The 13,299-nt window shown below is 44.1% G+C and overlaps 1 protein-coding gene across 1 annotated transcript in view; it reads left to right on the top strand.

Moving 5' to 3' along the window:
* LOC142398289 (heterogeneous nuclear ribonucleoprotein L-like) overlaps positions 1–13,299 on the top strand; it is an 84,196-nt gene that overhangs the window by 22,017 nt on the left and 48,880 nt on the right. Inside the window, exon 3 of the mRNA XM_075482252.1 lies at positions 11,141–11,241. Within this exon, the coding sequence (XP_075338367.1) occupies positions 11,141–11,241 (101 nt within the window). The remainder of the gene's footprint in view (positions 1–11,140; positions 11,242–13,299) is intronic.

Genomic DNA, 13,299 nt, shown 5'->3' with positions numbered 1-13,299 from the left:
AGAGCTGTTTCAGTGCTGTGCTGACGTCTGAAGCCTGATTGAAACTTATCAAGACTTCCACTTTCATTCAGAAAGTCGTTGAGCTGGTTAAATACAACTTTCTCAATAATCTTAGATATAAAAGAGAGATTAGAGACAGGTCTGTAGTTGTTCATCATAGAGGTGTCTAGAGTTCTCTTCTTTAGGAGTGGCTTAATGGCAGCTGTCTTCAGTGACTTGGGAAAAATGCCTGATGCCAGTGAGCTGTTAACTATTCGTAGGAGATCACTTTCTACTGAGGTAAAAACAGTTTTTAAAAAGTCGGATGGTATTATGTCCAGAGAACAAGTTGTTGATTTCAGCTGCCGAACTGTTTCCTCTAGGATTTTTAAATCAACAATATTAAATTGTGACATAACGTCAGAGTTATTTCTAGGTTTTAGACACAGATTAGTTTTCTTGTTTGTCTGTGTTGCATGAATGTTTTGTCTAATTGTTTTGATTTTTTGGCTAAAAAAGTGGGCAAATTCGTTGGATTTCTCAGTGGAGAGGAGGTCTGGGTTTGACTGTTTAGGAGGATTTGTGAGTTTTTCAACCATAGCAAACAGAGTTTGAGAATTGTTGACATTCTTATTAATCATTTCAGATAAATGCAGCTGTCTGGCCTTGCACAGCTCATTGTTATAACTACGCAGGCTTTCTTTATACAGCTCATAGTGAATCTGAAGCTTTTTTTTCCTCCATTTACGTTCAGCTTTCCTGCATTCTCTTTTCAGATTTTTGACCGTAGTGATGTTTCTCCATGGGGTTTTCTGTTTGATCAAGGTGCTCTTGATTCTTATCGTTGCAACAGCTTCCATTACATTAAAAATTTTCAAGTTAAAATGATCCAGCATTCCTTCAACCGACTCTGCGCTGATTGTTGGTAACATAACTATGGCCTCCCTAAACTGAGCACTTGTTTTCTCATTGATATACCTCTTCTTAACTGAGAAGCTGGTTGTTTGAACATTCTGAGTAATATGTAAATCAAATAAAATACAAAAATGGTCAGACAAGGCCAAATCAGTAACAACAACAGAAGAAATATCAACACCTTTAGAAATGAGCAGGTCCAGAATGTGACCTGGAAGGTGGGTAGGTTCTGTTACATGCTGCCACAAACCAAACATGTCCAGCACAGAAGAAAATTCTTTGGCAGTACCATCCGTCATATTATCCATGTGAATGTTAAAATTCCCGGTCAAGATAAAATGGTTAAAATCAGTCGAAATAACAGACAATAATTCAGAAAAATCATCAATAAAACTTGCACAGTATCCTGGAGATCTGTAAATGATTAAGAACAGGATTTTAGGAACACCCTTTAAAATAAAACTCAGATATTCAAAAGAAGTGAAATCACCAAATGAGATCTCTTTACACTGGAATGTGTCTTTAAATAAGGCAGCCTCCCCCCCACCTTTCCTCCCATTTCGGCATTTATCCATAAAACTAAAGTTTGGGGGGGCTGCTTCATTAAGAACAGTAGCACTTGTGCTCTCTGTTAACCATGTTTCTGTCAGAAAAAGAAAATCTAAATTGTGTGAAATTATGAAGTCATTAACTAACAGTGACTTATTAGACAGAGATCTAATATTAAGTAAGGCTAGCTTTATGGAGTTTACACTGGTCTCTGTTGTATTCTGAGTTGTACGTGGTACCGTTAACAGATTAGATAGATTCACCCAGCAGGTTGACTGTTTTCGATTCCTTCTTTTACTAACTAATACAGGAATCCTATTGGGCCCCAGCTTGTTCTCAGAACAGCTGTCAGAAGTCGGACTTCTATAGCAGGGACCCTGAACACATCATGGCATGGTATCTTTGGTTTGAACAGTGCTATCTTTGTTTTGAACTCTGGGTGTTGTGCTGCTCCTTGAACACCCTGCACATCCCCCTGTGCCCTGCTCTGCCAGGACAGATGAAGTGAGAGGAGGAGGGGGGGGGTGCCCTGCGTTTCTTGGTAGATGGTGGTCGCTGGAGTCCTGGCTGGGATAGAGACATCCTTTGGAGACCTTGGGTGATGTGGAGTAAAGGGTCTGGTGAGGGGGAGGGCTGGGGGTTGTTTGCCTCGCTGCTGTGTCCTTCAGTCTAATCTGTACAGTCATGTTTGGGTTTGCCGTCCCAACAGCATGACGTAAGTGTGCACCAAGTAATCTGCATCCAGTTCGATTGGGATGCACGCCATCAGCTCTGAAACGCTCCTTACAGTTCCAAAAGATATTAAAGTTATCAATGAACTTAATCCCATGGGCGATGCATGCATTTGACAACCATGTGTTCAGGCCAAGAAGTCTGCTGAAAAGTTCAATTCCTTTACCCACAGTAGGAATGGGGCCAGAAATGGAGACCCTATGTGCTCCATAGTGACACAGTCTCTCAAACAGCAGAGAAAAATCCTTCTTCAAGATCTCAGAGCCAGTCCTCCTTCTCAGAATATCAAAAGACCCTGTGTGGACAATGATCCTCGTGCCATCTGGATGAGTAGACAGAATGGTCGGCAAAATATCTATCAGTTCCCCGACTGATGTATCAGAAAAAGTTATATTTTCCGTCTTTGCCATTCTGACATGCTGTGTTATAGAGTCCCCGATTAGAATGGTGTCTATTGCTTTTTGTGTGGAGGTGTCGATCACTTCCGTAGTCCTCACCTTGGTTGTGGGATTTGGGCTTCTCCTGATGATCTGGTTAGCCCTAGGCTGAGGTTTGGGGCCATTTATTTTGTTTGTCTTCATGTTTGGGTTACATTCATCATCACACACTCTATTTTGAGTCAATGGATCGTATCTATTGTGCAATAGAACTTCAGGTGGCGGAGTGAGTGCTGGAGGTTTAGGTTTGGTGCTGGATTTACCTCTGCGACGGACAACATGAGACCAGATCCTGGCTGGGGTTGATGATTTGGGTTTGGCACCAACACTGTTCCAGTGTGAGATGTCAGTCGGACCGTCCGGTTTGGAAGCTTCACCAGATATTCCAGTGTCATTTGGACAGATCCAGGGAAGTGTGTCAGCCAGGGCTGCAGTGTGAGATTCCACATCAGCTGTGATCCCGTGTAGAAAGATCTGAGTTAGTCCTTTGGCACATGAAGGCTCCACAGCCTGCGCAGGAACTATAATAGAGTCAATAAATTCCTCGTCGTTACGAATGTCTTGCAGCGTTTCAATCCTCTTCTTGAGCTGTGCTACCTTCGCAAAGAGTAGCTCACACTGTGTGCAGCTCACTGATACTGCAGGGTTAGGAGACATTTTTTCTGTCCGATTCTCTTTGTAAACAGGAGGGCTAATTCCGTTTACAAATATACAATTAAAAGAAAAAGAATAAAAGAATAAAATTATATCCAAGACTTGTGGAAAGAAGTAGAATGATTTAAAAGCGAATAAAGCAATAAGCAGCAGGAGGAAGCAGGAGGAAGCAGAGACACGTCTGCACTCTTCAGAAGCAAGGGTAATTTATTCAGCTTTAGCTTAGCTCAGAGATGGAACAGGCTGCAAATGCCCAGGACCAGCTGCTGGTCTCCTAAAATCCACTCTTGTCTTTCAGCGAAATTCATGAGATACAGAAAACAACTCTGTTAAAGGTGCCATGGCATGAAAATAAATGGAGGCTTTTATATATTTTTATAGGCTTTAGTGGTCCCCTAATACTGTATCTGAGTTTTTTTCCCCAAAATTCTGCCTTGGTGCAGAATTACAGCCAGTCCCAAAAAGGCCTGCAGCTTTAAATGCAAATTAGGAGGAGAAAGGCGGGGCAAAGATGCTAGCGACTAAAACTAGCGAAACCAGTTGAAATGAGCTTACTTTGACAATATGACGAACTAGTTACTGAACAACTCTCCTAACACAGTCAAACATCAAGCAAGTGCTACACAAGACACAGCAAGACGACAAAAAAGGCGTGCGTGAAGGGGAAAGCAGGAGTGAGGATTTTGACATTCTCATCTGATTGCTCTGGTTTGCAAAGATGCACGTAGCGCGAGTCATTTCAATCAGGGGAAAGGCAGATATCGTGCGCGCCATAACACCAACAGCAGGACGGCTATCAAAACAACAAATAAGTACACAACACTCGCGTTACAGTAAATGAGGTGTCCACTCGCATACCTCATTCTATTTACCGTTACATTAGCGACAGTGACCGAGCTATTAGCTGCAGAGCTAACGACACAGACAGACTGACCGTTTTGACTCTGGAACCATGAATGAATCATTATCCTGATGAAATGCACTGAATTTGCGGATTCATTGTTCTTCAGGAAGCTTGAAGTTTTGGTCTAAAATGAGCGAGCTAACCATCTCATGGGCATGCAAACACCTCCAACAGCCCAGTTGGCACAGATAAGAGCTTGCTAACATGACACACGCATACCTGATGCTATTAGCAGCATAGCTAACGATACAGACACTTTCTTGTGGTAATAAGCTATGTAACTATACTGTAGATACAGGAAAGCAACACAATTATAAAGCGTTAAATTACTTACTTGTCCGAGGTCTGTAGTTGGGCCAAAGAGAGTTGGTACTGATCCAGGGTTCATTTTCAGATGTTCGGCAAGGCCAGCTCGGTATTAGCCCAAGTTCTGGAAACATCCATCCATCCATTTTCTATACCGCTGAATCCGTCGGTCGGGTCGCGGGGGGGCTGGAGCCTATCCCAGCAGTCAATGGGCGAGAGGCGGGGTACACCCTGGACAGGCTGCCAGTCCATCGCAGGGCCACATAGAGACAAATGAGACAAACAACCACACACACTCACACTCACTCCTAAGGACAATTTAGAGTCACCAATGAACCTAACATGCATGTTTTTTTGGACAGTGGGAGGAAGCCGGAGTACCCGGGGAGAACCCACGCATACACGGGGAGAACATGCAAACTCCACACAGAAAGGCCCCAGCCGGGAGTTGAACCTGGAACCTTCTTAGTTCTGGAAACATTGGTCGGTGAAATTTTTGGCGCACACATACACAAATCTCTTCGGTTCTGTCGTCACTTTCCCAGAAAAAACAAAATGTGTCCACTGGCTCTTTAGAGGTTCTGATGCAGGAGCTCTAAACAGATTTTTTACATCCATGTACAGAGCAATGAGCTGGCCAAAGAGCTGTGGGTGGGGAAAGGCAGTTTTGGCATAGCCATATACGGGCTCTGGGGGGAAACAACCTCCACGTCATAAGCGGCGGCTTTCCCGATCAGGCCACCTGCATGGTCACATTACCAAAGGCGGAGAATAATTTCCAATGCATGGTTTAGGTCTATCGTCATTTTTAGCCACTGGGGGACCGCAGGCAGGCTAGAGGAACTCATATTAATGTTAAACAACCTTAAAAAGTGAAAATTTCATGCCATGGTTCCTTTAAAACTTAGCTGGGACTTGAGCCTGCAGATAACTTGTAATCCTCAGACTTTGTCATCAGAATTCCCAGTGCGAGCTGCACAAATCGAGTCACAGAACGAAGATGTAAATTAGTTTAATCAACTATTATCTCAGTTGATTCATAGTGGTTATTTTCGGAAGCTCATGAAAATACACCCAAAACTTTGCACTTGTCCACATAATCTCATTTTACTGAACAATTCTGTGACCACAGTCCCTTCAGTCAGACACGACAGACAGAAACACAAGTTGTTATAACAGGATGAAAGTGACTGATATTCCTCTGAAATGATGTTCATACTTTACAAAATGATTGTGAAACTGAAATGGAATGTGAGGCAGGTTTCCTGCATTCTTTGTTAAATTAAGCTGGATGCTGAGCTCAAGTTCAAAACTTTACAGCAAGCTAAGCTTGAAATCCCTCTGTCTTCTTCAGGATATTAGTGGTTGCAACACAATGTCAGGGTAACTTAAACCATGGCGAGGTGATGTCTGTTAGTCAGACCAAATTCATAGCTGTGATTAACTAATGGAGAGCCTGCAGTCTTTGTCTTTTTTTTGCTCGTTCATTAAGATTTTTTATACTCCCATATTCACATAGATAATGTATGTTTTAGAGATTGGTTATTTCAGTCTTCAATGTCCTAAGCTACATGTAGAAATGAGTGAAGCAAAGAGATGAAAACAAAAGACCTCTTTAAAACACCGGGGCTTTTCTGGGTTTCCTTTTTATTCTGTTTTCTTGTTTGTTATTAAGCCATGGGTTTTATTACGATTTATTCTTGTCAAGACCTTATTTATCTTTTTGTTTCCAGCTTGGCAGTGCTTTTTGTTACAATTTAAAATAAATGAGCTTAAGCTCTTCTCCAACCTCCTGCCTTTTCCGGGTCTGCATTTGGGTCCTTCTCCTCTTTCCACCATCCACCCTGGCATAAAGTCTAAATAGGATTTTTACAATTGTTATGAAGGGCTGCACAGTGGTTAGCACTGCTGCCTAAACAGCAAGAGGGTTCCTGGTTTGAATCCCAGCTGGGGCCTTTCTGGGTGCAGTTTGAATGTTCTCCCTGTGTATGTGTTGTATGACCTGTCCAGGTGTACTCTGCCTTTGACCCTATGACAGCTGGGAAAGGATCCAGTCCCCCTGCAACCCTGAGTTGGATTAAGCGGGTATAGAAAATGGATGGCTGCATGGTGGTGTGCAAGAGTGTCCTGGTTGAAATGTGCATATCAAATACATGTCAGTTTGGTGACTCTAAATTGACCCTCGGAATGAGAGGAACTGACCAGTTGGATTAAGCAGGTATAGAAAATGGATGGATAGAGGACCGAAAGGTTCTGAAGATTCTGAACATGCGGTACATGCAACCTGTATATTTTGTTGTGTTGGATAGAAATCAATTTCAGAAAGGCCTTTTGGCAAAGCCAAATGTTAAGTTAAAGGAGAATTCCGTCTATTTTACAAACGTATCCCATCTGTTGGAGACCCAGGAAAGTTGGCCAAAGGGAAAAACGCGAGACATTTTCATGCCCGCTGTAGCCTGGGAATTCCCATGCTGCTTTGCGCTCGATTTCATTTTCACTGCAAAGTCAGCCTGGAAACCACCGCCCTTATTTTTGCCAGAGTTTGGGAACCAATCACAGGCAGCAAGACGATGACGATGTCTATGCGCTACACCGAAGCTTGTAGAGTGTTAATCAAACATGACAGCGGACACAACGTTACCGTTCAATGCAGCCTTAGAAAGTGTTTCGGAGTAGATTCACCCTGGGGTCATTTGAACCGTGACATCCAGCCAAGTAGCCCACCCGAAGTTTTTTCGATATTGGCTGAACATCAGCTGAGTTACCGAGTTATCCCAAATAGCTTAGTACAAGCGCTAACGGACCCTGGCAGTATCTCCAAAATTACCACACTAGAATCACATGTCATGACACCAAACTTCTACAGTAGTACAAATATGGTCTGTACTCACAAAACGATGCATTTGGAAGTTTGTACATAGTCCAGGAGTTTATTATTATCAACACAAGCCTGATAGCTTCTCTGCTGCTAAAGCTGCGTCGACGTCACTTCAGGGAGCTGGGAGCTTCAAAGTAAGATGAGGGTTGATCTACTACTGTAGATAACAAAGCAAGGCTGCTCAATTTCTCCATTATTAAAATAAATTCACAACTCTACAACATAAAAATTCATGTAGAATATAGCATATAGGCCTACTTTGTTGTCAATTTAAGTAGCTTAGAGCGCAAGTTTACTTTTATTTTCCATTTTTTTCTTCTTCCTCGTCGAATTTCTGTCGTCATCTGGTATAAGTGATACAATTGGCTATGAATCGCGCGCAAAGCAGCATGGGAAGAACCTGACGTCATTTGATAGACATTCGTAGCGCCCAATAAACGGCTCTAGGCATTCGTAAACCACGCCTCAAATACGAGAAAATGCACACCTAGTTCCCAGACCACCATCTCATCGAGATTGTGGACGCGTCAGCCAGGCTATGCCCGCTGTGCAAAGTTGTCCAATTGCGCTGATTTCCATGAAAGCCGGCTCTATCGGGCAAGCTTTTAACCTTCCCTGAGGCTCTTAACCTGTATCAAAATACTTTTTACCGAATTTGCCGTGGTGTCAGTAGCAATAAAATTCAACCCAGGGGCTAACCATACCATTAGCTAGCACAGACAGCGCACCTACCTCTCTCAGCTTCCGTGTTCCACAGGCGTGCGCACAAATTAATCACCGAAGTCATACACTATAGTATTCCAAAATTGTCTTTTTTTCCACCAAAAATGACCCTCAGGAACCGAACTACACATTGCCATGTTTGTTATTGTTTCCTATCGAACAGCTGACTCGTTTCAACACCCATTTTTGCCGTGATGTCATGACGTGTCACATGACTGAAGCTGAGAGAGGTAGGTGCGCTGTTTTTTAAATCTCAAAATGTATAATGTCTGTGCTAGCTAATGGTATGGTGTGGAGAAAAACTCCTCGGTGGCAAGGCCCCAGGGGTGGATGAGGTCCGTCCTGAGTTCCTCAAGGCTCTGGATGTTGTGGGGCTGTCTTGGTTGACACGCCTCTGCAGCATCGCGTGGACATCGGGGGCAGTGCCTCTGGACTGGCAGACCGGGGTGGTGGTCCCCCTCTTTAAAAAGGGGGACCAGAGGGTGTGTTCCAACTATAGGGGGATCACACTCCTCAGCCTCCCTGGTAAGGTCTTTTCGGGGGTACTGGAGAGGAGGATCCGCCGGATAGTCGAATCTCGGATTCAGGAGGTGCAGTGTGGTTTTCGTCCTGGACATGGAACAGTGGACCAGCTCTATACCCTCAGCAGGATCCTGGAGGGTGCATGGGAGTTCGCCCAACCGGTCTAGCTTTGATACTACATGTGTTTTGTGGACTTGGAGAAGGCGTTCGACCGTGTCCTTCGGGGACTCTTGTGGGGGGTGCTCCGGGAGTATGGAGTGCCGGACTCCTTGATATGGGCTGTTCGGTCTCTGTATGACCGGTGTCAGAGTTTGGTCCGCATTGCCGGCAGTAAGTCGGACATGTTTCCTGTGAGGGTTGGACTCCGTCAGGGCTGCCCTTTGTCACCGATTCTGTTCATAATTTTTATGGACAGAATTTCTAGGCGCAGCCAGGGCGTTGAGAGGGTCCGGTTTGGCGACCTCAGAATCGGGTCTCTGCTCTTTGCGGACGATGTGGTTCTGTTGGCGTCCTCAGGCCTCCAGCTCTCACTGGAGCGGTTCGCAGCCGAGTGTGAAGCGGCTGGGATGAGAATCAGCACCTCCAAATCCAAGACCATGGTCCTCAGCCGGAAAAGGGTGGAATTCTCTCTCTAGGTCGGGAATGAGATCCTTCCCCAAGTGGAGGAGTTCAAGTATCTCGGGGTCTTGTGAGGGACGAATGGAGCAGGAGATTGACAGGCGTATTGGTGCGGCGTCTGCAGTGATGCGGGCTCTGCACCGGCCCGTCGTGGTGAAGAAGGAGCTGAGCCAGAAGGCCAAGCTCTCGATTTACCGGTCAATCTATGTTCCTACCCTCACCTATGGTCACGAGCTGTGGGTAGTGACCGAAAGAACGAGATCGCGAATACAAGCGGCCGAAATGAGTTTCCTCCGCAGGGTGTCTGGGCTCTCCCTTAGAGATAGAGTGAGAAGCTCGGTCATCCGTGAGGGGCTCGGAGTAGAACCGCTGCTCCTCCGCATCCAGAGGAGTCAGATGAGGTGGCTCGGGCATCTGGTGAGAATGCCTCCTGGACGCCTCCCTGGTGAGGTGTTCCGGGCCCGTCCCACTGGGAGGAGGCCCCGGGGAAGACCAGGACACGTTGAAGAGACTATGTTTCTCGGCTGGCCTGGGAACGCCTCGGAGTCCCCCCAGAAGAGCTGGAGGAAGTGGCCGGGGACAGGGACGTCTGGGTCTCTTTGCTCAAGCTGCTGCCCCCGCGACCCGATCCCCGGACCAGCGGAAGATGATGGATGGATGGATGGATGGATGGATTACATCATATCCGTGTCCAGATAAACTTCATCAATTCATCACATTAAGTTATGTTAAAACTAGCCCACATTTGTGCTGTGTGGACATTTGAATTCATTTTGTAACTGTAAACTTTAAAAAATGCCTCTTTTCGTCTGAGTTGAAATAAATGTCAGCTGCTGGAATGACTGACACAGACTGATGTGCGTTGTTTATGGGAACGACATTCATTCTAGAAGTGTATGATTCAACTTGTTTGTTTTTTTAAGGAGGAAGAAAATTGCAATTACTGATTATATTGAATCGCAATACTTGGAGAATTGCAATTATCAAGAATCGTGATACAATCAAATCGTGACCAAAGCATATCGTCCCACCCCTATGACACACACAACCAAACTGTATGATTCTCAGCAGCAAGTTGACGTGACAATGGGGGTGCCCCAGCGCCCACTCCACTAACTTGACATGGAAATTACTTTTCTTCTTCTTTTTTTTTCTTCTTCTTTTTTTTCCCCACATAGAGTGCGCCCTGGGCGGTTGCCCACATTGCCCATAGCTAAAACCGGCCCTGATCGAGATGAATGTGATTTGAATCAGTTCCACAGACCTGTTTAGCTCTGTTTGGGGTGTTCCCTCATCCTAACTCCCTTCCACCCGCCTGTCTTTTGGTTCTGGGAGCCGTCCCATTTAGGCGGGGTACTGCCATGATCCTTGTGTTTTAGGTTTATATTTTTTCCTTGTTATTTCCGGTTTATTTTGCAGAGATGTTAAATATGTTAAGTTTTACTTCCTTTCCTGTGTCACAACTGTTTTTCATATGGGATTGACACTCACCTGTATTAAATCCCCTCAGTATATTTACCCTTTGGTTTTAGTTATTCTCTGGCCGATCATTGTTCCACCCCCATGTCGTTGCCATCTGTGTTCCTCCGTGGTCTTTGGTTTAGATAAACCTGTATCACACTTTTCTCTGCACTTGGATCCGCTATCTCTACGCTCATGACATAGTGTATATGAGTGTGTGACATCACACAAATATACACCATATAATCATCCATGAAACATTAAAACATTTCATAACTTTAATCACACAATTTTTAGATCCCCACATGAACCCCACTCCCCTTGTATCATGGAGAAAACGTTATTCAGTGTTTTCTATGAATGAACGTGTTACATGCATGCAGTGAAAGCCTATGGGGTGTAACAGATCTAAGAGAACAGCGTGTGTATGTTTTAATCACATAATTCTGTCTTTACTTTTAGTTACGTGATGATGATGCCATTCAAGCGCCAGGCCTTGGTGGAGTTCTCTGCAGCAGAGAGCGCTGACCGCTGCGTGTCCTGTGGAGCTGTGTACATCGCAGGTTGGTCTCACATCTTTCTTACTCTGAAGATTCTGAGGAGATTCAATGGTAACACATGCTTGTATTTAACATACAGTTTTATCTAAACAATTGTTAACCCTTAACAATTTTCCATGTTCATGTATTAATTTGTCCAAAAATCTATCTGTTGAGGAAATTAGTCCAATTTTACAAATCTATGAAGGGCAGACATATGAGGGTCATTTTTCAGTACCTGGCGTGCCCCTCTCATGCAAGCAGAAGTTTCTGGTAAGAGTTAGTAAATTCTTTGGCTTATGGAAACTGTAGCCTGTTTCTCTGTACAGAGTGGCTTTAACTCTTTAACTCTTGGATGTTCGTGACTTTCTTCACTTTAACTGCCTACAGCTACAGCTTTTCTGTTGGAGTACGATCAGGACTTTCACTTAGCGTTAACAAAACATGAACTTTTTCTTTTTAAAGTTCCGATAGTAGAACAAGTTGTTTGTGTACCTAACTGTATGGCCTGCTATTTCTTCAGATTCAGCTAAGACAGACTTCTTGTCGTTTTCTTTTCTTTTGAGTCTTTGTTCCATCATTAATGAGAAGCCGTCTTGGCCCGCATACAGGCTCTAACTGTAAAATTGTCATTACCATGTTTTACAGATGGGATAAGCTTCTTTTTCTGAAATGTACACCGCCTTGCTCTTTATTATCTTCTTTTTCAGCTATTTCTGTACTCTCAGTAAAACTTTAGAGAGACCCTCTCTGACTGAGGGCTTTCCTCGTCATGTTCAACAGCTTTTTCAGGTCACATGGGATCCAGGGCTTATTATTGGGGGAGCATTTTCATCAGCATTTTGATGATGCTTTCATTTTGATGGGATAATACTCTCCACACTGTTTACAGAGCCTGTCAAACTCTCAGTCCCTGCATTTATGTCCTCTTCATGTGGCATACAGAGTTCATTCCAGCCTGCAGCTTTAAAGTCTTCCTGCAGAGTTTGCTCAGCTTTCTGAAACCATTCATTCGAACTGTTTTTGATCACAGCTTTTCGCTGAAGAATGGGTGTATAGTTGGAGGCTAGGAGTACCAAATTATGGTCTGCTTTTCTTTATGGATGGGCAGAAGAGCTGTAAGCATCTCTTACATTTGCACAGAATAAATCCAATGCTTCATTTTCTCTGGTGAGCAGCTGACAAATTAAATTCAATCAGTTTTATTTATATAGTGTCAAATCACAACAAATGTAGTCTCAATCAGAAAAAGAAATTCTTCCTTAGAACAATGGGCCTCATGCAAGAACATTTTCGTATTTTTATTCTACATTTCTCTCACTTTTTTTGTACGAAGGTTTCGTACGAACACGCCACGTCAGATTCAACAAACGCTCTTAACTTTGGAAAAAGTGTGTAAACGACCTGCGTAAATGATGAATCAGACGTGTGCATATTTAAGTGCACGTGCACGAGGATAGTAAATTTGCATACTCCACGCCCAAAATAATACCATATAAGGCTGAGCTTCCTCTCTCCTGTGCCAGGAAGTGTTGAGTGTTGAGTCATGAGAATGGCATCAAGGCGCAAAAAGAACAACTTTAGGGGCTCTGAGACTGAAGTTCTGCTTTCAGAGATCCAGAAAGGAAAATCTGTCATTTAGCAGTGTCAGCAGTGGAATTACGGCACCTGCTAAAGCCAAGAAATGGGAAGTTATTACGAGTGCTGTTAATACCATGTCACCTGTAGTTCGTAACGTCACGAAATAAAAAAGAAATGGTTTGATATGAAAATAGCTTAAAAAAAAAACGTCTCGCCCTGGCCAGGCGCTCGATGACTGCAACTAAAGCCGTGCAATCAGTTGTTGCCTCATCATGATGGCACTTTGATGGGGTGGTCCATGAGGGGGGTCTTCTGGCACCACAGCTTCTGGTCTGCCTGGGCAGGTTCAGGTGGAGACCCTCGTTCATGGCAATATTGCACACCCACCTGGCCTTCAGCTCGGTGCGCTCCACGACAGCACGGGTGTTTTGATGCGTATATGTGTCTCGTGCTCCGACTATGATTGGCAGTCCAGCCACGGGATGAAAGTCCCTCTTAATT

Source organism: Odontesthes bonariensis, chromosome 2, assembly GCF_027942865.1.
Source record: "Odontesthes bonariensis isolate fOdoBon6 chromosome 2, fOdoBon6.hap1, whole genome shotgun sequence".
In the NCBI taxonomy this organism is placed as follows: Eukaryota; Metazoa; Chordata; class Actinopteri; order Atheriniformes; family Atherinopsidae; genus Odontesthes; species Odontesthes bonariensis.
Note: the sequence above shows the minus strand (reverse complement) of the source record. Positions and strands in the feature narration are given on the sequence as shown.